General features: G+C 56.0%; 1 protein-coding gene across 2 annotated transcripts in view; it reads right to left on the bottom strand.

Moving 5' to 3' along the window:
* Positions 1–170: 170 nt before the first annotated feature.
* Positions 171–19,649, bottom strand: part of MAPKBP1 (mitogen-activated protein kinase binding protein 1) — a 53,111-nt gene continuing 33,632 nt past the window's right edge. The window contains exons 4-32 of one of the 2 annotated variants that reach the window (XM_070469060.1): positions 17,132–17,194; positions 16,845–16,902; positions 15,722–15,892; positions 14,965–15,102; positions 14,518–14,700; positions 14,270–14,287; positions 13,784–13,944; positions 12,812–13,001; positions 12,113–12,259; positions 11,736–11,911; positions 10,862–10,953; positions 10,473–10,598; positions 9,800–9,870; positions 9,518–9,639; positions 9,182–9,257; positions 8,962–9,073; positions 8,721–8,784; positions 8,380–8,514; positions 8,055–8,191; positions 7,836–7,891; positions 6,596–6,832; positions 5,976–6,142; positions 5,598–5,743; positions 5,294–5,491; positions 5,052–5,136; positions 4,485–4,768; positions 3,676–4,266; positions 3,150–3,235; positions 171–2,509 (exon numbers count right to left, since the gene is read on the bottom strand). In XM_070469060.1, the coding sequence (XP_070325161.1) occupies positions 2,282–2,509; positions 3,150–3,235; positions 3,676–4,266; positions 4,485–4,768; positions 5,052–5,136; positions 5,294–5,491; positions 5,598–5,743; positions 5,976–6,142; positions 6,596–6,832; positions 7,836–7,891; positions 8,055–8,191; positions 8,380–8,514; positions 8,721–8,784; positions 8,962–9,073; positions 9,182–9,257; positions 9,518–9,639; positions 9,800–9,870; positions 10,473–10,598; positions 10,862–10,953; positions 11,736–11,911; positions 12,113–12,259; positions 12,812–13,001; positions 13,784–13,944; positions 14,270–14,287; positions 14,518–14,700; positions 14,965–15,102; positions 15,722–15,892; positions 16,845–16,902; positions 17,132–17,194 (4,318 nt within the window). In that variant the 3' untranslated portion in view covers positions 171–2,281. The remainder of the gene's footprint in view (positions 2,510–3,149; positions 3,236–3,675; positions 4,267–4,484; positions 4,769–5,051; positions 5,137–5,293; positions 5,492–5,597; positions 5,744–5,975; positions 6,143–6,595; positions 6,833–7,835; positions 7,892–8,054; positions 8,192–8,379; positions 8,515–8,720; positions 8,785–8,961; positions 9,074–9,181; positions 9,258–9,517; positions 9,640–9,799; positions 9,871–10,472; positions 10,599–10,861; positions 10,954–11,735; positions 11,912–12,112; positions 12,260–12,811; positions 13,002–13,783; positions 13,945–14,269; positions 14,288–14,517; positions 14,701–14,964; positions 15,103–15,721; positions 15,893–16,844; positions 16,903–17,131; positions 17,195–19,649) is intronic. The other variant, XM_070469061.1, reaches the window with a different exon arrangement.

Below are 19,649 nucleotides of genomic sequence, written 5' to 3'. Positions count from 1 at the left end.
CCGCCCCAGCCCTGAGGCCCCGCCCTTCTCTGCGGCCTCACGCCCGAGCTCTGGCTGCGTGCCGGAGGCCGCCTAGTCGTCACGCCCCGCGGCTGCAGTCGGAGCCGCCAACTGCCCCACCCCCACGCGACCACAGATTCTGTTGCCCGCCCAACTCGCTGACAACCGAGTTAGCAAATGATTGTGTTTATTGAGTTCATACATCAATACAAACGGACATATTAAAAACAGCCTCTGCCCTGTGAGACCTGGGGATGTTGGGGAAGCGCCATGGCCTGGGCAAAGTATAAAAGTTATAAATAAGGGGCTTTCAAAACTGGGTCAGGGCAGATCTGAACGGGGGCGGCAGTTGCCGGTGGCCTCAGACATGCAGAAGGGGACGGGCGCCGACCACATCCCCCCACGCTGGGCGGGGGTGGGTAATCAAAAGGGTGGCCACCTTCCCACAAACCTCGGCAGGAGTGTCGCTTCATCCTCGTGAGGGATAGACTGGCTGAGGGTGGCCAGGAACCCAGCCCCGAGGGCCAGGCCTGAGCGCCACTTGCAGTGGACTGCGGCTGGTGTGCTGGTTAGGGGTACATGGGGAGCGGATTTCTAACTATGACAAGGGCAGCTGCGCCCTCTTGGGGTCCACACTCAGCTCTGAGAGTTCCTGGGCCAGGATTTCTTGGCAGCTTGGCCATGGAGGTGGTGGTAGTAGAAAAGAGTGAGGGTGAAATAGGGTTCACCTGTTCAGGTGACTAATGCAAGCACAGCTGGGCACCCTTGAGAATCCAACTTCAAGCCTCCACCCACAGAGCCAGCAGAGCCCATAGGGACACACTTTCCAGCCTGGAGCTGTAGCAGAGCTGCCCTGACTTACCTGAGGCAGCGGAAGCAGCAGGGCCTAGAGACACGTTCTTCACCCCAACTCTTCCACAGCTGCTTCTGTACTTGGTCCTACTCTACTTGCCCACGGTGCCCTGGCTCCCTGCCCTCACCCCTAACACTACCCTCCTAACTCTATCCCCTCACCTCTACCACTTACCTGGCCCACCTACCACCTTTCCAGTGTGTCTCTTGGCCCCTGCTGCAGCCCCATGGGCCTCCCTCTATTCAACCTCCAGCATCCAGCACACCTGGTGCCCAGCACCGCCCTTGAGGATACTCTGGGCCATTACACATCAGCTAGGCTGTGAAAGCCAGGAATCCAGAATCCAGGCTTAGTGCATTCCATCCCTTTTCATATTATTGATAGGAGCCAGGGTGATGAAGCCAGGGCAGGATGTGAAAGGAAAGCAGGCACACATCAGCCAGCCAAGTGGTCCAGCAGTGAACACTCAATGTGTGTATGTGCATGTGTGTGTGCATTTGTATAGGTTTCTTCTGTGGCCAAGGTCCTTAGAAGGTGGGCCGGCGCCCTGTAAACTACGAGGGAAGTTCCAACACAGGCTTCTGACTGAGCATCGCTCAGGATCCACGGAGAAGGTGGCCTCAGGTTCAGCAGCCTGTTGGGGACCAGGGCTGAAGAACAGGGAAGGCCAAAGGGCTGAGGATAGGAGGCCAGGGCTTAATGTTTGCCCAGCAGAGGGCTTTACCGTCCTGCAGCAATGTCCCACAGCTGGCTCTACAAGTTCCGGCCAGGAGAGAAAGGGGGCACGGGAAGAGACAATGCTAGGCCCCCCTGGAGGGGGGAATGGGAGTGGAATGTGGGGGCTCAGGCCTTGACACCAACTCAAGCCTCCTGATGGCTGGGCGGGCTCCAGAGGGCCAGAGGGCTCTGCCTTTCTGAACTGCCAACAAGTAGGAAAAACAGACAACCCCCGCTCTGGCAACCAGGGGAGTAAGCTGGTGTGGGAGGGGGCATGGAGGTAGAGGTGAAGTTCCACCGTTGGCCAGAGGGCAAGGACACCAGATCACCTCTCACCTCTACCTGCCCTGGATACCCTGTGTGTGCTCCACCGCAGGGAGCTGATCCCTGCAGTAATTTCAAATGGCTTCTAAGAAGGGAGGGCAGGCTGCCCTCCGACTCCTCACAGCACCAAGATGACAAAGACCAAGATCTGCCCCTGCGTGAGCCACCAGATGGCTGTGGAGGCAGGAGTTCGAAGAGAGTGAGGCAACAGTCAGGGAAATAAATTAATAAATACAGGGGTCCCGTGAGGAACAGCTGCGAAAGCCATGGCCCCTCTGAGCATGGATCCCTGCTCTCCACTCCAAGCATCCTCGCAGGTTTTGGTGAGTGGAGGAGAGATGCAGTTTGGAAGGGGGGTAGCATTCACTGGGGACAGGCTTCTGGAACTCAGAGTCTGCGTTCCATGCGCCGCTCCACAGCTCGAAGCAGCAGCTCTGAGTATTGCTCCAGCAGGGCCTGTGTCTGCTCGGCCCCCACAGCCCCAGGGCTCCCGCCCGGGCTGGCCAACACCACCCCGGCCAGGGCCTCCAGCTCCTGCCGCACTGAAGAGAAGGTGTTTCTGAGGAGCTGGGTGATGCGACTTTGTTCCACCGAGGGTGTCTTGCAGCTGGCCACCTGCAATGGGACCCCTGAAGTGAGTTGCAGGAACAGTGGAGGGGATTGTCAACGGATACAGAAAAGGGAGGGGCCCCGACTGTGTCTAGCCTGCCCCCAAGAAGGGACTGCATGCCCTGCTGGGTGTGGCCAGGAGTTCCACACGCCAAGATGAGCAAGTATGACCAGAGGCTAGGGGATGGAGGCAGACCCTGGGGGTAACTATCAGATGTGGCACCATCTACATCTTGTTAGCAATTCCTCTTTCAAATCTTGGCCCCTGAAAGACCGTCCCCTATGTTCAGAATGGCCAAATCGTTTCTGAATATGCAAAGGGATACTATTAATAATTATACTTGGACAACAGGCATAAGCTGGACGGTCCTAAGCAAACTAGGACATGAGGGCTCTCTACACTGTCCCCTCCTGTCTGAGGATGTCTCCTCCAGCTGTTAGCCAGAAATGACTGATGTGTACTCAAGTTCAAAAGGCCTGGCCTGGTCTGTAACCCACTCACCTACTCAGAGTTCTTAACTGTTCCACCCACTCGTCAGTGGAAGAGCCTTAGCATTATGTGCTAGATACTCAACCACCACTCCTGACATGCTCTGTCGTCCTGCTGGGCAGACGGGGAGAGGGGAAGAGGGGCACCAACACATACCAAGTGGTAGAGCTGCACGGCCTGGCGCACACTGCCCTGGAGCTCAGCCACGAGCTGCTCACACTGCTCCAGGCTCACTGCTGGTTCTGGAAGGGACAGACGTGGCTCAGCAAGGCCCATAAGAGTTGTCATTTCCAACCTGTCCACCCAGGGGCCTCTCAGAGCAAGAGAGGCCTATCCCACCACAACCCCCAACCCTGTCTAGCACCACATGCCCTGAGTCCCTTCCTCTGGCCTCCTTCCTTCTCAACACTCTCCCAATACCACACAGGAAACACGGTCCAGAGGAGAGGGCCAGCTCCAGCCCCAAGGGCTAGAGGGAAGGGGAAGTGGGTCATAGAGAGGTCATAAAGGTTAGGCAGAGTGTCTCACCATCAGGGGTGTAACTTATGGACCGAAACAGGAGCAGACAAGATGAGAAACGCCAGAGGCTGGACCCACAGAAATGAGATGGAGCCAGAGAGCGGCCGACAAGACGGGAGAGAGAGGATGGGGCGGGAGATGAGAGCTGGGGAGCGGTGCACACCTGAGTCCCGGCTCAGGGTTGCCCCTGGCCTGGCACATTCCACAGGGCTAGGAGTCTTCTCAAGGGGTTGCACATTCGCAGGGCCTTGGAGGAGGCTGCTGACTGGTAGTTGCTGGGCACGGGGGCTGTTGGGCCCAGGCTGAGCCTGGCACTCTGTCCTAGGCTTGGGAGTGGCACCCTCCCCTGAACAGGCCCGCCTCTCAGCTGTACTGTGAGCCTTTCCTAGCCCCGCTGGGCAGCTGGGCTGTTCTGCCTCACCAGGGGCCCGGCCCTTGGTAGCAGGTGAGAAGGTGGCCAAGGTGGGACGATCAGGCAGTGGCTTCGGGATATCCAGGACCAGGTGAGCCCGGCTGGGCAGGGCCAGCTTGTTGAGTGGTGAGATGCGGATGGGAGCAGGAGCTTGATGTTCAGCAGCCAGACCCAAGTTTTCCCCAACAGAGATGCTGCGGGCAATCTTGGCCATGGAACTGGTGGTGGGGCTCTGGTACGAGTGGGGCCGAGACAAACGGCGATCAGCTTGGGGCAAGGAGCGCAGGCAGCCCTGGGCCTCCCTCTCCTGGGAGAGCAACAGGCCTGGTGGAAGGGCCTCATCTGCAGAGAAGACAGAGACACACACGGGTCAGGGGGTGAGGAAGACATCCCGGGTGCTAAGGCTCAGCTCCCTGGGAGCTGCAGCGCCCTCACACCCACTAACGGACACCGACTAGAAGCCCAGTGACACGTCAGGGCTCCGTGAGGCCACCTTCCTCGAGCATGCCCAGGGGCTCCACACACCCCAGCCCTGGAGCTGAGCCCCCTGGGTGCCTCACCCTGTGGTACCAGACTCTGCACCGACTGGGCTTTCTGGAGTCCACCTGTGGGGTCGGCTGCAGCCACTCTCTTGGGGGACCAGCCACTGTCCGGGCTGAGACGGCGTCGCGGCAGTAGCACAGGGACTGCCTGCTGGGGGCCAGGGTTTCCGGGGGAAGGCTCCGCTTCTGGGGGTGCTCCTGGAGGATTGGCACCAATGCCTCTTGGCTGCTCACCAGAAGCCTGCAGCCCCTGGGCCAGTCTTGACGTCACTGCCAGGCTTGAGGAAGATGGGGACGGTTCCCTAGGAAGGAAATGTGGAAGAAGGCCCAGAGAAGGCTCAGGGCTGCTCCCTGACAAGGCAGGGAGCAGGTCTCACAGCACTGAGGGGCGCTGGGAGAGAAGGGCAGGCACCAAGTCAGCCAGGACAAAGCTGGAAGGCGCAGTACTGCTGGGCAAGGAAGATTGAGCCTTGGAGAGGAGAGGGCTCAGTCCGCCCTGGGGCAGAACAGGCCCTACTGGGAGCACTACGAGGTCAGGAGAGCTTGGGCTCCTTGTAGGAAAGCAAGCTACTGTGGGGAGAGTACCTGAGTGGGGGGCTCTGCACTTGCAACAGGAATCGTGAAGAGATGCTCCGAGACTCTGTCCGCTCTGGCACCCGGACTGGGCCCCCTGCCAGGGTGACAGAAACCATGACTTGAAGCAAGCCCTGGCTCCAGACTCTGCCTCCCCTAGAAAGCCACCCCGGGCATGGCCTGACTTTGGACCCTCCCTCTCTGCTGGGCAAGGAGGAAAGAAGGAAGGATTGCAATGACCAATCTGACCACACCTGGAGCAGCCCCGTTGGCCAGAGTCTCAAAGTGCTGTTTTAGAAACTGCTCCTGGTCTGGAGTATGGGGGCTGCCCTCCTGCACCTCATAGGGGCCAGTGCCCCCCTCGTCTTCCTCTTCTTCCTCATCACCCTCGGCTGGCTCTTCAAGGTCTGAGGAAATGCCGTCCACACTCAGGGGCTCCGTGCTCTCAGAGTCTGGATGTGGAGGAGGGGGAGGGAAGCATCACGCTGCACCAATCTGTCGCCAGAGCCTCCGCTCCCATCGGCGTGCTCCTGGCCCTCCCTGGGGCTGCAGCCTCACCTTCATTGGGGTGCTCAGGGCTGGAAAGGCGGCTGCTGCTGAAGTCCACAGAGCACGCACTGTCAGGACTGTGCTTCTCTGAGCCCCTGCCGTCTGCATACACTCTTCCCAGGGTCCCTCGGCTCGGTGCCTGCACCTGGAACTCACTGCCAGAGAGGCCATCAGGGGAAGGAAGAGGTGGTGAGCAGTGGTGAGCAGCAGCCCCATGGACTCCTGCCTTCCTCCTGCCCCATGAGCAGGACTAGAGATGAGGCAGGGTGCAGTGGTGGGCAAGCCGAGTGCCTGGAGCCAGCCCCCCACCCAAGTACAGAACACTGGGAGGGAAGGGAGACATGGGAGAGGGGTATGCATGGCCCCAGAAGTCTGTAAGACCCTTGCCTGGTATCCAGGGTGGGGCTATCACCCGGCTCCGGGTAGACAATACCATCTTCGATAGGTGCGGGCTCCAGATCTTGGGCAAAAAGCCCTTCCTCTTGGGACAACAATCGGATGATGCGGGGGCAGGAACAGGGTTGGGAAGCCTGAGGCCGGGGGAGCTTTTCATTCTGGAAACACACAGAGCGGCATCACTGGGGTTGCTGATGTGAGCAAGGGTCTGGGAGAGGAGGTGCAGGGGAGCAAGGATTCAGTGGGCACCAACTCTGGGGGAAGCTCCGACTCTGAGAACAGATACCAAAAAGCCAGGCTAGGTTCCAACCAGTGTTCTTGAGCCTCTAGAACCACATTAGCACTCTGGGCTGCCAACCTCCAGCCACTACTTTATATCATGAGCCCTCCAGGGAACCCCACCCAGGACAAAGGTGACCCCTTGCTTTTCCACCCAAGGGGAAAAGTGAGGCACAGACTCACCAGCCCCACCTGACTCTGCAGGTCAGGTTACCCATGCCCCACGGGGGCAGAGCAACCACCGCGGGATGAACGCTTAGGCACCGCTGTTGGCACAAGGCTGGCTCAGCCAGCTTGGAGATCTGTAGGCTGCTGAGAGAAAGCAGGCTCACCTGGCCCACACTTGAGGTCTCAGGAGCCTGCTGACTGTGCTTCCCAGGACCTGAAGGGGTCATGGCCGGAGAGTCCTGGTGAGGGCCCCGAGGTCCTGGGGCCAGTGTCTCCAGCTGCCTCAGGTCCAGCATAGAGCGAACACTCAGCTCCACGCCTGGCTGAGCCCAGCGCCCCCTCCTTCTGGGTCCTTGGTTGGTGTCAGGAGCTGGGTCCAGGAACTCCTCCGTCTCCTGTGCCTGGTATGGGGTGGGGGTGGGAGAGGAGTAACAGTAACAGTCAAACGATAGTATCAGCAAACACTCAGCTGTCACCTAGTGTGTGCCAGGCACTTTACATGTATTAGCTCATTTAATTCTCACAACCACCTTATGATGTAGGTACTGAAGGGAAAGTGAAGCATACAGGGCTTCGGTAACTCGTCCAAGTTCCACAGGCAATCTGCCTGCAGGTTCTAGCTCAGGTAGCCTGGCTCCAGAGTGCGTGCTCTCAGCTTCACTCTATGTGCTGACCTTCCAGTCTGTCTTCACCAGCGTCATGGACACCTCAGACCTGGGAGTCTCTAAAAGGCCCCCACTCAGAGGACAGCCCCAGGTCCATACACAGCACCAAGGACAAACCAAGAGTCCAGGCTTGAGGCCCATGGCCTGGTCAGAAGGCGCCAGACCCCACACCACCATCATCCCATGAAGCTGCTGCTGACAGTGAAAGGTGCTGATGCTTGAAACCCTGACATGGAACAAGGGAGGGCTGAGCCGCCTCTGAAAGCCTCTCTCCTCCTCCTGGTCACCCGGAAGTCACCATTCAGTTATTGATCCTCTTAAGGCCTTTGCCCCCTAACTATTCTGGAAGTTCTGAGCTTACCTCCTAACCTTCTCTAGTACTAAAGTTTCTCCAGATTTCATTCTTTGGCCCTTTGACTTTCTTGAAATTTCCTTCTAACTGTTCAGCTCTAGTCCCCAGCTCCACCAGTTCTTTGCTCACATTTGCTCCCAGGGCCCCAGGTGGCTGAACAAGTGAAGTGCTGCCCCTAGTGGTGGCTGACCAATGTAGGCCACCTCCCCTGGCCTCACCTGGGCTTCACCCCTCACCCAGAACCATCCTTCGGGCTTCCTTGAACACAGGGGGCGGGCACCTGGGCAGATCCGACGCCCAGATGCCTCGCCAGGTGTAGAGAACCCTGCTTTCACCATCCTTCACCCCTTGTAACCTTGGAAGAACATTTTAATGATGATGACTCACCCGACTCATCTCCCAGTGGGACAGGCTTCGGGGCAGGGCTGGGCTGGGCACAGTGGCTAGACAGAGACAGGCAGTCAGAGAGCACGGCTCCCACCCACTCACTCTGAAGTGCCAGCCCCTACCAGCCCACACCCTTCAAAGCCTCAACTCCCTGCTCTCACCCCCCAGTCCCACTGCCCAACTGGTGCCTGCCTGGCCCCACCACAGACTCGCACAGACCTGGCTCTTTCTTGGTGCCCGTGGCAAGGATGGGCAGGGCTGGAAGCTCCTCCTCTTCAGTGCCCTCGTCTTCTCCCTCCTTGTCGCTGTCTGAGGAGAGAGCTGGTCCGGGAGACAGCATCGAGGGGGCCTCGGGCCTGCATCCAAGACAAGGAAGGTCACGGGGAGAGGAGACTCGGTGGGTGGAGAGGTCAGCGGCGTGGCTCTTCGAGTAAGGAACAGGTACAGGGAGACAGAGCTGCTGAGCGGCAGGTCCATAGCGAGGAGGAGGAGGAGCGGCCTGGAGGCCCACCCGCCGGCATCCACACCCACACTCTGATCTCACCGATTGGGTCCAGCGGCCCTCTGGGGAGAGGACGATCCTTGCTGCTTGCCCCCACGCTGGCGCTGGCGCAGCTCAGCCAGTCGCTGCCTCATGCTGATGGTCATCTCCGAGCTCAGGCGCCACACAAATATGCAGCTGGGGTGGAGCCACAGAGCTGGGTGAGGGGCGGGGGGACTGTAGGGGGGGCAGCACCGCTAGCGCCCCTCCTCCCCGGGCTGGCAGGGAGACCAGACCCACCCTCCAGGGCTGGGCCTGTTCAGCCCTACTTCCCAAGACATCACTGATGTGGAGAGAGGGGACTGACACAGGAAGAATCTCAGGGAAGCTGGCTTCTTGCTCACCTGTCCCCTGATACAGAGATGAGATGTTTGCAGTCATTACTAAACTTCATGCCAGTGACAATCTCTGTGAAGAACAAATATGGCCGATGAGCCCCCCGCCCGAAGTCCCAGACAGATGTCTTCTCAACAGTGGAGGTCGGGGGTTGGCTGGAGGGAAGGGACAGACAGCTCTGCTGGGACCCAGAAAAGGCCAGGGAGAAACGAGAAGGTTCCAGTGGGACAGTAGCAGGGCTATACTCACCTGAGTGGCCAAACATGGTAGCCACGCACTCGCCTGAGGAAAAGTCAAAAATGGAGAGGTTCTTGTCGGAGCAGCTAGTAGCGATGTAGATCCCTGAGGGGTCCGTCTGCACCTGAGGAGTGGACACACAGCTGGATGAGGCCAGGAAGCTGGGTCCCTCTCCACCCAGCGCCCTCCGCCCCCATTCTCTGGCCCGGCACCCATCCCACTGAGCCCTCACCTTAATCAGAGTGCCATCCTCACCCTGCGACCCTTTGAACAGTTTCTTCTGCTTCCCACTGCTGATGTTAAAGATCCTGTGAAGATACACACTCATCACATGAGCAGGAACTCATGGTCGCTTGGGGGGCAGCACAGCCAGTGTTCACCCCCAGTTCTGTTCCCTCTGGAAGCCACTCCCCAACACCAAAGGGGCCACCACCTCTTAGGTGAGGCAAAGTCCTCATTCTGTGGGCTCAAGGGGCACAGAGTCCTGGACAAGAAGATAGACACCCGAGAGTTGACGCCCTCGGGCCTGAAGGAGAGCAGTCAGATGGTCTGAGAAAGGGATGCCCACCGAATATTCCGATCCTGGCAGCCGATGGCTGTGTACTTCCAGCTGGGCTCCACATCCATGTCGTAGAGGGTCGTCTTCCGCACCACGTGGTGTGTCCGCGTAAACTGCACTCCATCTCCAGACTGCAGGGGTGGAGACCCCACGCCCAAATGCCTCACCAGGCCCAAGGAGCCTTGCTTTTGCTTCCCCTCACCTCTTGTGACCTCAGGGAGGGGAATGGTAGTGACCCCACCCCTCATCCCCAAACCCACTGCCCCATTCAGGGACGCCTGGTCACCTCACCTTCTGCGCAGTGCGGAAGTAGATGCTCTTGTCTGCTCCACAGCTGATCATGCGGACTTGCCCATCACTGGCTGTAGAGGAAGGGGGACGAGCTGTTCCCACTGCTCTCACCACAGTAGGTCCAGTCTGCCCTCTGCCTCCCTCAACACTTTCCCTCTGTGAGCTACTCGACACAGCTGGGACCACCCATTAAATCAGGATGAAGTGAAAAGTGAAAGCGTTATTCGCTCAGTCATGTCTGACTCTTTGTGACTCCATGGACTATAGCCCATCAGGCTCTTCTGTCCATAGGATTCTTTAGGCAAGAATACTGGAGTAGGTTGCCATTCCCTTCTCCAGGGGATCTTCCTGACCCAGGGATGGAACCTGGGTCCCTGCATTGCAAGCAGATTCCTTACTGTCTGAGTCCCAGAGAAGCCCTAAATCAGGATGCTTCTCTTCAAACCCGGGCCCTCCTTTCTCCTCATCCTCAGCAAACCTGGTTGGTAAGGATTCCCTGGACTAAGGGTCTATATTTCACCTGTCGTCCCATCCAGCCCCAAGCCAGCCAGCTGCTGTCCCACACTCCCCGTGACTGGCACCCCTTCTAATGGAGGCAGAACGCAGGGGGCAGTAGGGGGCAGGGCGTGTCAGTGGTAGGTGGCAGAATGTATCCCAATTGCCCTGCCACTACCTGCAAACTTCACAGCAGTGATGGAGGATGAATGCTCGTCCAGTGTCTGCTGTAGGCTGTACTCCCGTCCAGCATCCAACACGTGGATCAGCCGGTCCCGGCTTGCTGACGCTAGGAGCTTCAGACCTGGGGTTGGAAGAACTCCATCAGCTCATGCATGCCCAGAGCACGCCCCTATCTGGGCCAAGCTAACAAGAACTGAGCACCATATCCCTAAGCCAAGCCAACCATGGAGATGGGGCAGAGCTGCCCTCCTCTCAATCTGCAAAGACACCAAATGATTCAAAGGATTTTCAGTCCCACATCCAACAGCCAGGATCGATGTAAGTGGCACTAGCAGGACAAGAGGAGCCTAAGCCTCTGGCATGGGTACCAGACATCCTCTTTACCTGTATTTGGCTTAGAGTACTCCAGGCACAGGATTTCCGAGTCATGGGCCTCCACCTTCAGCATCTCATTTAGGGACTGCAGTTCATGCACCCTGCAGAGATAAGGAGAGGCAGGAGGAGGTCACTGCCGGGCTGCAGGAAGACAGACTCACTCTGCTTTCTCTGTTACATCCTCTCTCCTGACCTTTTTTAAAATTTATTTTTGAACTTTCAGGTTAGAGAAAAGTTGAAATAAGTACAGAGAGTTTCCATATTCCCCTTACCTAGCTTTCCCTAATGTGATCATCTTACATAACAACAGTCCACTTACCAGAACGAGGAAGTTTACATCGGTACAATACTAGGATCTAAAGGTTCTACTTGAATTCCACCAGTTTTCCCACAATGTCCTCTTTCTGGATCTACAATCCTATCCAGAGTCCAACTGCATTGAGTTATTATTTCTCCCGAGTTTCCTGTCTGTAACAGTTCTTCAGTCTTTGCTTCCCTTTCATAATCTGGACACTTGGGAAGAGTACTGATTAGTGCAGGTGCTCGGTCATATGTATCTCAATTTGAGTTGGTCTGATGTTTTCTCATGATGGGACCGAGCTTCTAAAATTTTGGCAAGAATACCACAGAAAAACTGCTATGTCCTTCTGTAGAGCATTGTATTATTGGGTTTATGATGTTGATATGCGAATGTAAGCCTGATTACTTGATTAGAACGGTTTCTGCTGGGTTTCTTGACTATAATTATCTTTCCCTTGTATATGAATATCTTTTCCCCAATCTTTTTGAGCCAAGCTTTTCAAAAGCTCTATCCTTGGGGACCTAACTCCCCTCAGTCCACACCACCAGAGGCAGGTGGTACCCATGGCAGAGCTGGCTTTACCTGAGAGTGCCCACACGGTCCCCTGAAGCGAGATGCTGTCCATTGGGGCTGATACACACAGAACGAATGCCCACGCGGGGATCCATCAGGGACCCATCAGCTTTGTCTCCCCCGGGCAGCTCAGTGTCCAGCAGGGCCTGAGTGTTCCCATCCACATAGATGATCTTAATGAGGTCCTGGTGGAGCAGGTCAGAAGTGGGTAAGACAGGTCTGATCAGTACAGGGGCAAGAGGAGAGGAATGCTGACAAGACAAAGCCCTGACTTGCAGAGGAAGGCAACATAAGAACTCAGAGGTCAAGTCTGGGGACCCAGTTCCTGAGAAGTAGCATGAAGGCAAGGGAACACAGGCATTCGGCATGGAGGAGCCCAGGCTCACATTGCTGAGGATGTTCCGGTGCAGCGTGGAGCCATGCACCCCGGAGCTCTCTGTGTTCCACAGGCGGATGGTGTTGTCGGAGGAACAGGTGATAAAGGAACTGGGGGGCAGGCAGGCCTGGTTACTGTCCTTCACTTCGGGGTAGACCTGAAGGGGCAGAGGGTACAAAGTCGGAGCTCCAGGCAGGCAGCAGTCGCTTGCCAGTCCACCGAGACAGAAGGGAATGAGACTAAGGAGCTGTTGTTGGCCAAGGCTGAGCCCAGAGTCACATGGTAAGCAAACTGCAACTATTAGATATTGTTCAAATCACTGAGGGAAAGCACATTTACCAAATAGCAGGTACTCTTCTATGCTTACTATGAAACCCTCCACTCACAGTTTTTCACTTAATTCTTAAAACAATTAGATGAATTAAGTACATCATTGTACCAATGAGGAAACGAGACTCAGGTAAGTTCAGTAACTTGTTCAAGATAATCCAACCCAGGACAAGGCAGAGCTGAGGATGGACAGGGGCCCATTGGAAGAAGCCTGAGACGTTTAAGCACTAAAATTCAAGATCGATCCCCAGGACCCATCTGAGGATATGTGGATACACAGGGCTGCTGCTGAAGAAAGGAGGAGGGAGCAGGAACACAGTGTTCTGCTTGGGGATCCTCACTCTCCATCCTCACAATGTGTCCAAGCCAGGTCACCTACCTCCACACTCCAGACGCAGGAAGAATGATACAGAGCCGAATACACCTTGCCCACTTTCTTGGGGTCCCTCACATCCCAAACATAAATGCTGTGGTCGTTGTACACACAAGACAGCCACTGATTAGTAGGATCGAAGGTCAAGGCGATAGTGTCTGGATATCTGGCATTGGCCGCTCCAGAGAAGAGGCGACTGGGGAAGAAGACAGTGCAAAGTGGTGAGTGAGGAGCTGTGGAAATGAGGGAATGAAAACAGAAGCCAAGCCACAAAGCAAGGAGCAGAGCATGAGAGCCCTCTCCAGACCCACAGGTTTGGAACCAGCTGCTTGAGAGGAAAGCACTGCTCTGACAGCTCTCGGCTGGGAGCCGCCCCAGCACGAGCTGCCGGACCACATGCTCTCCTGACAAGCACGGACCAGGTCTCAAAACACCAACGGCAGACAAGGTGCCTGTGGCCACAATGGAGCGAAATAAAAACAAGACCACTCTGCAGTGGTTCTGAGACAGATAAAAACAAGATCACTGCACCAGCTACAGAGAAGACCGATCATCACCCTTTCCCATCTTTCAGGACTGACTGCTATTCCTTTACCAATCAGTTACAGCTTTAGCACCACACCTTTCCTTCTACCTTTCAGACATAAATTATTAAATGCCCAATTGTGGAATTGCCCCCGCCCCCCCCTGCCAGTTCCTCACAGCATCCAGCCGAAGCAAAACTTCAGTCCCTGAACCAGTCCTAAAATCACTGAATGCAAACCCAAATCTGACACTAAGCCCCCCCTGACACCTGCATACAGAGATACTCCATGGTCCCCCGCGATATTCCATGTACTCATACAGTCAAATCTGTGTTTCGGCAGAGACGTTCCTGTAATCTTTGGGGTGCTGATACCTTCACCTTGAAGCAGAGGCAAAGAAGGCTGGGTGCAGAATCAAGTTCTGAAATGGAGGCAGGGGTCCCGCATAGCTCACCTGGCCTCCGTGACACTGGCGATGTCTGTCCCCAGGGCGTGGGGCCGGGGCAGGGTGCTGAGGAAGTGCAGGTTGGAGGGGTTGAAGAGGCGCACGGTGCCATCAGCGCAGCCACAGAAGATGTAGTCCTGGCTCACGGAGATGCAGTGGGCCACGGTGGTCTGCAGGCAGAGGGGCTCGGCTCAGCAAGGGCCACCCTCTCAACCCCTCCTCAACAGTCACCTGCCTAAAGGAGACACCCACCAAGGCAGGGGCGAGGGGAAAGTGGCCCAGCTGCACAGGCCTGAGCCCCTCAGCTGTTACCTAGAGACACCCGCCCTCCAGCAGCAGGTGGCCAGAGGGCCCACATCCACGTGCGGACTGGGGATGGGAGTTTGGGAGCCTTGGAAGGCACCAGTGGTTTTGGCCAAGAGGACAAAACAGGAAAAGCCCAGCAAAGAGAAAGGAACAGCATGAGAAAGAGGGGAAGAGTCTAGTACCACTTACTGTGAAGCTGTCTGTGTTCTGAGCAGAAGAGGAAAGCAAGGGAAAGAAAGACAGAGAGAGAGAGCAGAGAGGAGGCAGTTACACCCATCTGCATGGGCTGGAACCTGGCCAAGCACTGGCCTCAAGCTTCCTCCTCCTGGGGACCCCTCCCACGTGCAGGCCCCGCCCCTGGGGCGGAGCCATGGGCAGCAGCTCTGCCCTGGGCGAAGACCCAGGCAGCCCCCACCCAGCTGGACAGAGGTACTTACTCTCAGCTCCACCCACTTGTCCAGAAGCCTCCGGTCACTGAACTCGCACAGCAGCCCTGAGGACGTGATGCAGAAGGTGCTGTCTGCCTTCTTCCCTCTGCCACAGGCCACGTCAGTGAACAGGTTGTTCCGCAGCTCGCCCAGCAGCCCTGAGCGGCCCAGCAGGGGCACAGTGGCGTTAACCTGTGGAGACACACCGCTGCTGCCCACCCATCCGCCCTTCAGCCACCCCAGAGACTTGGCCTGGGGAGAGGGTTCCAAGAGACACAGCAAGTCCCCCCACTGCCTGCCCTTTGAGACTATCCCTAGGTGCAAGCAGCACCTGATTCATCCAGAACTTTTGGGTGGCTGGTGAGCAAGCAGAGAGGGGGCCCAAGGGAGCAGCATCTCCTAGGGTGGGTGAGCAGACCCTGGCCCTGGAGGCTATTTCCAGCCTCAGCACCTCACCTTTGAGGTCTTGCTGTCATCAAGGTACCAGAATTTGATATGCCGGTTACCAGCAGTGACAAAGTAGCTGCAATCTTCAGAGAAGGACACCGCGGTGACCCGACTGGACACCTTATTGGAGGCCACCACGACGTTTTTCTGGAGAGAAAGTCAAAGGAAGAATCAAAGTTCTGCCTCTTGGAGTGATGAAGAAAGAGGCTCAGAAGATAGAGGAGGATAAGATAGGATTTGTACTTTAAAATGTTTCTTTCTAGGATTTGGACTTCTTGGTGGCTCAGGTGGTTAAGAATCTGCCTGCCATGCAGGAGACCCAGATTCGATCCTTGGGTCAGGAAGTTCCCCTGGAGAACGGAATGGCAACCCACTCCAGTATTCTTGCCTGGAGAATTCCATAAACAGAGGAGCCTGGCAGGCTACAGTCCATGTGGTTGCAAAAAGTCGGACACGACCGATCAACTAACACTTTCTTTCACTTTTCAGGATTTACTGGTCAGAAAAAGAGGGGAGGAAGGAGAATCCTTTTCCAGAGGAGCTGAAGACATTCATTTCCTCCAAAGGTCCTCGGAGGCATAAAGCTAGCCTCTTTCTACCAACACACTTGGCTACACAGTTCCTCTTTTCTGCTTCAGGTCATTTTCTAGAATGTAACTGAGCAGCAGAGTGGAATGAAGGGACTCAAGTCAAAAGCTTCCTGACTCCTCAACTGGCCCTTGGACCCCCCTGCAGGTGCTAGGCCAGCCCAGCCGGGGCCACTCACCTTCCAGGCCCAGACGTTGACGATCATGTCATGCTGGTAGCCCACAGAGACGATGTACTTGGCGCTCGGGGAGAAGGCCACACAAGCCACGCCATACTTGTGCTCCTGCAGCTCAGCCACCTGGCTGTGCTCTGCCACATCCCAAACGCGCACGGCAGGCATGTGCCCACTCTGCGGGGAGGCAGGAACGGGCGGTGAGGGCCAGAGGCACAGCCTCCCTAGCCTTTCAGGGTGGGGGCCCTACCTCTCCAGTGACTGGGCACAGTCTCTCTAAGGATCCCCTGGCCAAAGGCAGAGTGCTACACAGGCGAAGGTATAGAGGAAACATAATAAATTTCTCAGGATTACAACCATTATCAGAGAGAAAATGCTTCCAGGCTCAGTTCAGTATCTCCGGGTGAGGGTCTGCACCTCTGTATTTGTTCAAAGTTCCTAGAGTGATGCTGATGGGCAGTCAGGGTTGAGGACCACTACCACCCACGCCTATTTCTGCCCCTACTGCCTCCCTGTAAGAGACTGAGAGGGACAGGTGTCCCACATGTGCCCAGCAGGGGGCCCCCTGGCATAAGGAATATCTTAAGGCAGAGGTTTTCACAGTGTGCTTCCTAAACCAGCAGAATTAGTGAGATCTGAGAACTAGTTAGAAAATGCAAATTTTGGGGTCCCTTCCCAGGCCCACAGAACCAGAAACTCTGGGAGCAGGTCCAGCAATGTGTGCTTTAACAAGCACTTAGCTGACTCTGATGCCCATTAAGGCTTCAAAATCACTGTTTCATGGTGCAACCAAAACTGGGATTTGACACCGGTTCAGGACTTCCCTGGTGGCTCAGATGGTAAAGCATCTGTCTACAATGCAGGAAACCTGGGTTCAGTCCCTGGGTCGGGAAGATTCCCTGGAGAAGGAAATGGCAACCCACTCTATTACTCTTGCCTAGAAAATCCCATGGACGGAGGAGCCTGGTGTCCATGGGGTCACAAAGAGTCGGACACAACTGAGCGACTTCACTTTCACTTTCAGGAAGCCAGAGTGGCAGCAGCCCTAACCAGGCCCAGTGCTGAAGTCCTCTGCTGTGGCCAGGCCACCTGCCCTCTTCAGAGCTCTGCAGCCCCCTTCCTCACTCACCTCTCCAGTGACCAAGTACTTGCCATCAGGAGAGAAAGCAAGGGCAGTGATGGTTTTCCTGCAAGAAATGAAGTGGGCTCAAAGGGGCACGGGCAGCCCGGTCTAAGCCTGGCTCCCTCACAGCCCCCTCAAGAGGCAAGACCAGCAGACAACCAGCGGTACAGGTGGCATTTCCCTGGCCGGCCCGGGGGCCCAGCCACATCCCCCTCCCCAGAGCCACAGAGACCCCAGACAGCGCCTTCTCACAGCTCCCGGGAGATGCTCCCCGAGGGCCCAGACCCACTTACCTGGAACTGTTAAGGATGTGGTGCTGTTTGTGTTTCCGGGGATTGAACAGCACGACCACACACCTGGGGAGATGAGGAAGGCAGACCAGCTTCAGCACCAAGCCGCGGCGCCCCCAGGAGTGCCAGGGAGCTGCAGCGATCAGCTCATAGGGGCATCACTAGCCACAGAGGGCAACTGACTGCTTTCTCCTGGAAACTTGTTCTTCCTGCTTCCTTTCCCACCCACAAGGGCCACTTCCCAGCCTCATGAGGTGGAAGGGCTCCCTGCAAGATGGCTCACCACGTGCCCCAGCACCAGCACCATCTCTGCCACAGGGCAGCAGGGACCCAGGCCTTCCCAGAGCCTCGCAAGCCCAGGAAGGGGGCGGAAGGGGAGAACTCAGGCGATCTGGGCAAAGCAGGCTGCAGGCGCACACACAGCCAGTGTGGCTTGGAGTCACAAGTGTGTCAGTACTTGTGCTCCCAGGAGTGAGGCCTCTCACACGTGTGTCCACATGTATACCTGGCAAGGGCCAACCCCACCCCTGCCCCGTCCACGTGTATACTTGGCAAGGGCCAACCCCACCCCTGCCCCGGCACAACACCCCCTCGGTGCATCAGGTGATGGAGCGGGTAGAAGGCAGGGACCAGAACGGCCAGGAGGTTCGATAAGACTAGAGGGAGGGGCAGAGACAGCCTGGGAGGGCCTGGGAAGCCCAGCCCTGAGGATCCCTGGCCCTAAGGAGCCTGAGAAGGACCCTCCAGACTGCCAGAAGACAATGGAAGAAGGCTGGGAGCACCCCTCCAGCCAGAGGGCAAGGTTGGATGGGACTGGGCTCTGACTGACTTTCCAGGTAGCAAGAGTTGGGAGCAAGAAGCAGGAAGCCACAGCCAGCAATGCACTCCCTTAGGCTCCCGGCTGTCGGCAGGCTGGGTCTCACCGCCCTTCTGCTCATGGCTGCATCAGAACTGTGACTAGCTGATGGAGCAGGTGTGGAGCCTACTGCCCCAGGTGAGGGGAGGGGAGAGATGGTTCAGACACAGCCTTGATTAGTGGGAAAGCACTGCAGCCCCCATACCTAAAACCCACCACTTGCTAGGAACTCAAAACCAAAGTGAGTACAAGTTGGTAATGACGGCTTAGCATCTCAGGCTCAATAAATGACTTTAATATACAAATTCCACAGGTAATTTCTGGGGACACTGGGATCTCTGAGGGACACCTGCTATGCCCAGAACTGCCAGGCTGACTGACAGCCTTGGAATTCCTGAGTCACAACATCTCTTCCTCTAACCTATCCCCAAATCCCTTCTCAATGCTCTTTTTTCTCCCTCCATCTTCTAATCTTTGCTTCTTTTTCCTCATTACTTTCTCCTTCTCTTTTTATACCAACTTCCAGTCTTCTACTTCCCTTCTAGAATACCATGTCAGGAGGGTTTTTTAAAACTTGACCAAAATCACATGGCTTCGGAAACTCTGTGCCCCATCACTCTCCTTCCCCTATCCCAACATACACACACACACACACACACACACACAAAGGGAAACTTTGTCCCCATCACTCTCCTTCCCCTATCCCAACACACACACACACACACACACACACACAAAGGGAAACTTTGTCCCCATCACTCTCCTTCCCCTATCCCAACATACACACACACACACACACACACAAAGGGAAACTTTGTCCCCATCACTCTCCTTCCCCTATCCCAACATACACACACACACACACACACACACACACACACACACACGTCCAGCTTCTGTTAGGGGCAATCCAGGATGCAGGGGGTCTAATTCCTCCCAAACAGGTAAGATTCATAGAACCTCAGAGCCAGAAGGAAGGATGGAAGGAATTAAATGCAATGTGCTGGGTAACTTTAAAGATCATCTGGTCCAACTCTCCCAAGTTTTGAAGTGAGGAAACTAGGCTCAGAAACCTAGTCTCCACTAGAGAGCAGGTCTTGCGGTGTCCTGTGCTCCCTACATCAAACACTGTGTCTGTTTGATCTGACTGTGTCACCCCTGCTGAACATCCCTGGGGAACTTCTAAGATGCAAGCCCTTAAATAAGGGCTGTGTGACGGCCCTGTGTGACGGCAGGTGTGGTCCCTGCCCCACTCCACCCTCACCCGTCTGCTCGCTGTGCTCTTCCCACCCCACGCCTTTGCTAGAGCCCCTTCCTGTCCAGAGCACTCCCCCCGCCTTTCCCAACTGGTCAACACTTAACCTCTTTCACATCTCAGGTCAGATGGCCTCGGTATATGCTCTCACAGCACAGTTGTACCAGTCTTTTGTGACGTTTATCACAACTGCAATTTAACATTGTTTTACATTTTAAAATGTATTTTATTGAAGTATAGTTGATTTACAATGCTGCGTTAATTTCTGCTGAGCAGCACAGTGATTCAGTTTTTTACATATACACACATTCTTTTTCATATTCTTTCCCATTACAGTTTATCACAGGGCACTGAGTCCAGCTACCTGTGCTACACAGTAGGACACTGATTACAGACTGCCTCCACCACCC

The sequence above is a fragment of the Odocoileus virginianus genome, chromosome 6 (assembly GCF_023699985.2).
Source record: "Odocoileus virginianus isolate 20LAN1187 ecotype Illinois chromosome 6, Ovbor_1.2, whole genome shotgun sequence".
Classification (NCBI taxonomy): Eukaryota; Metazoa; Chordata; class Mammalia; order Artiodactyla; family Cervidae; genus Odocoileus; species Odocoileus virginianus.
The sequence above is the reverse complement of the archived record's forward strand: the minus strand, read 5'-3'. Positions and strand labels throughout refer to the sequence as shown.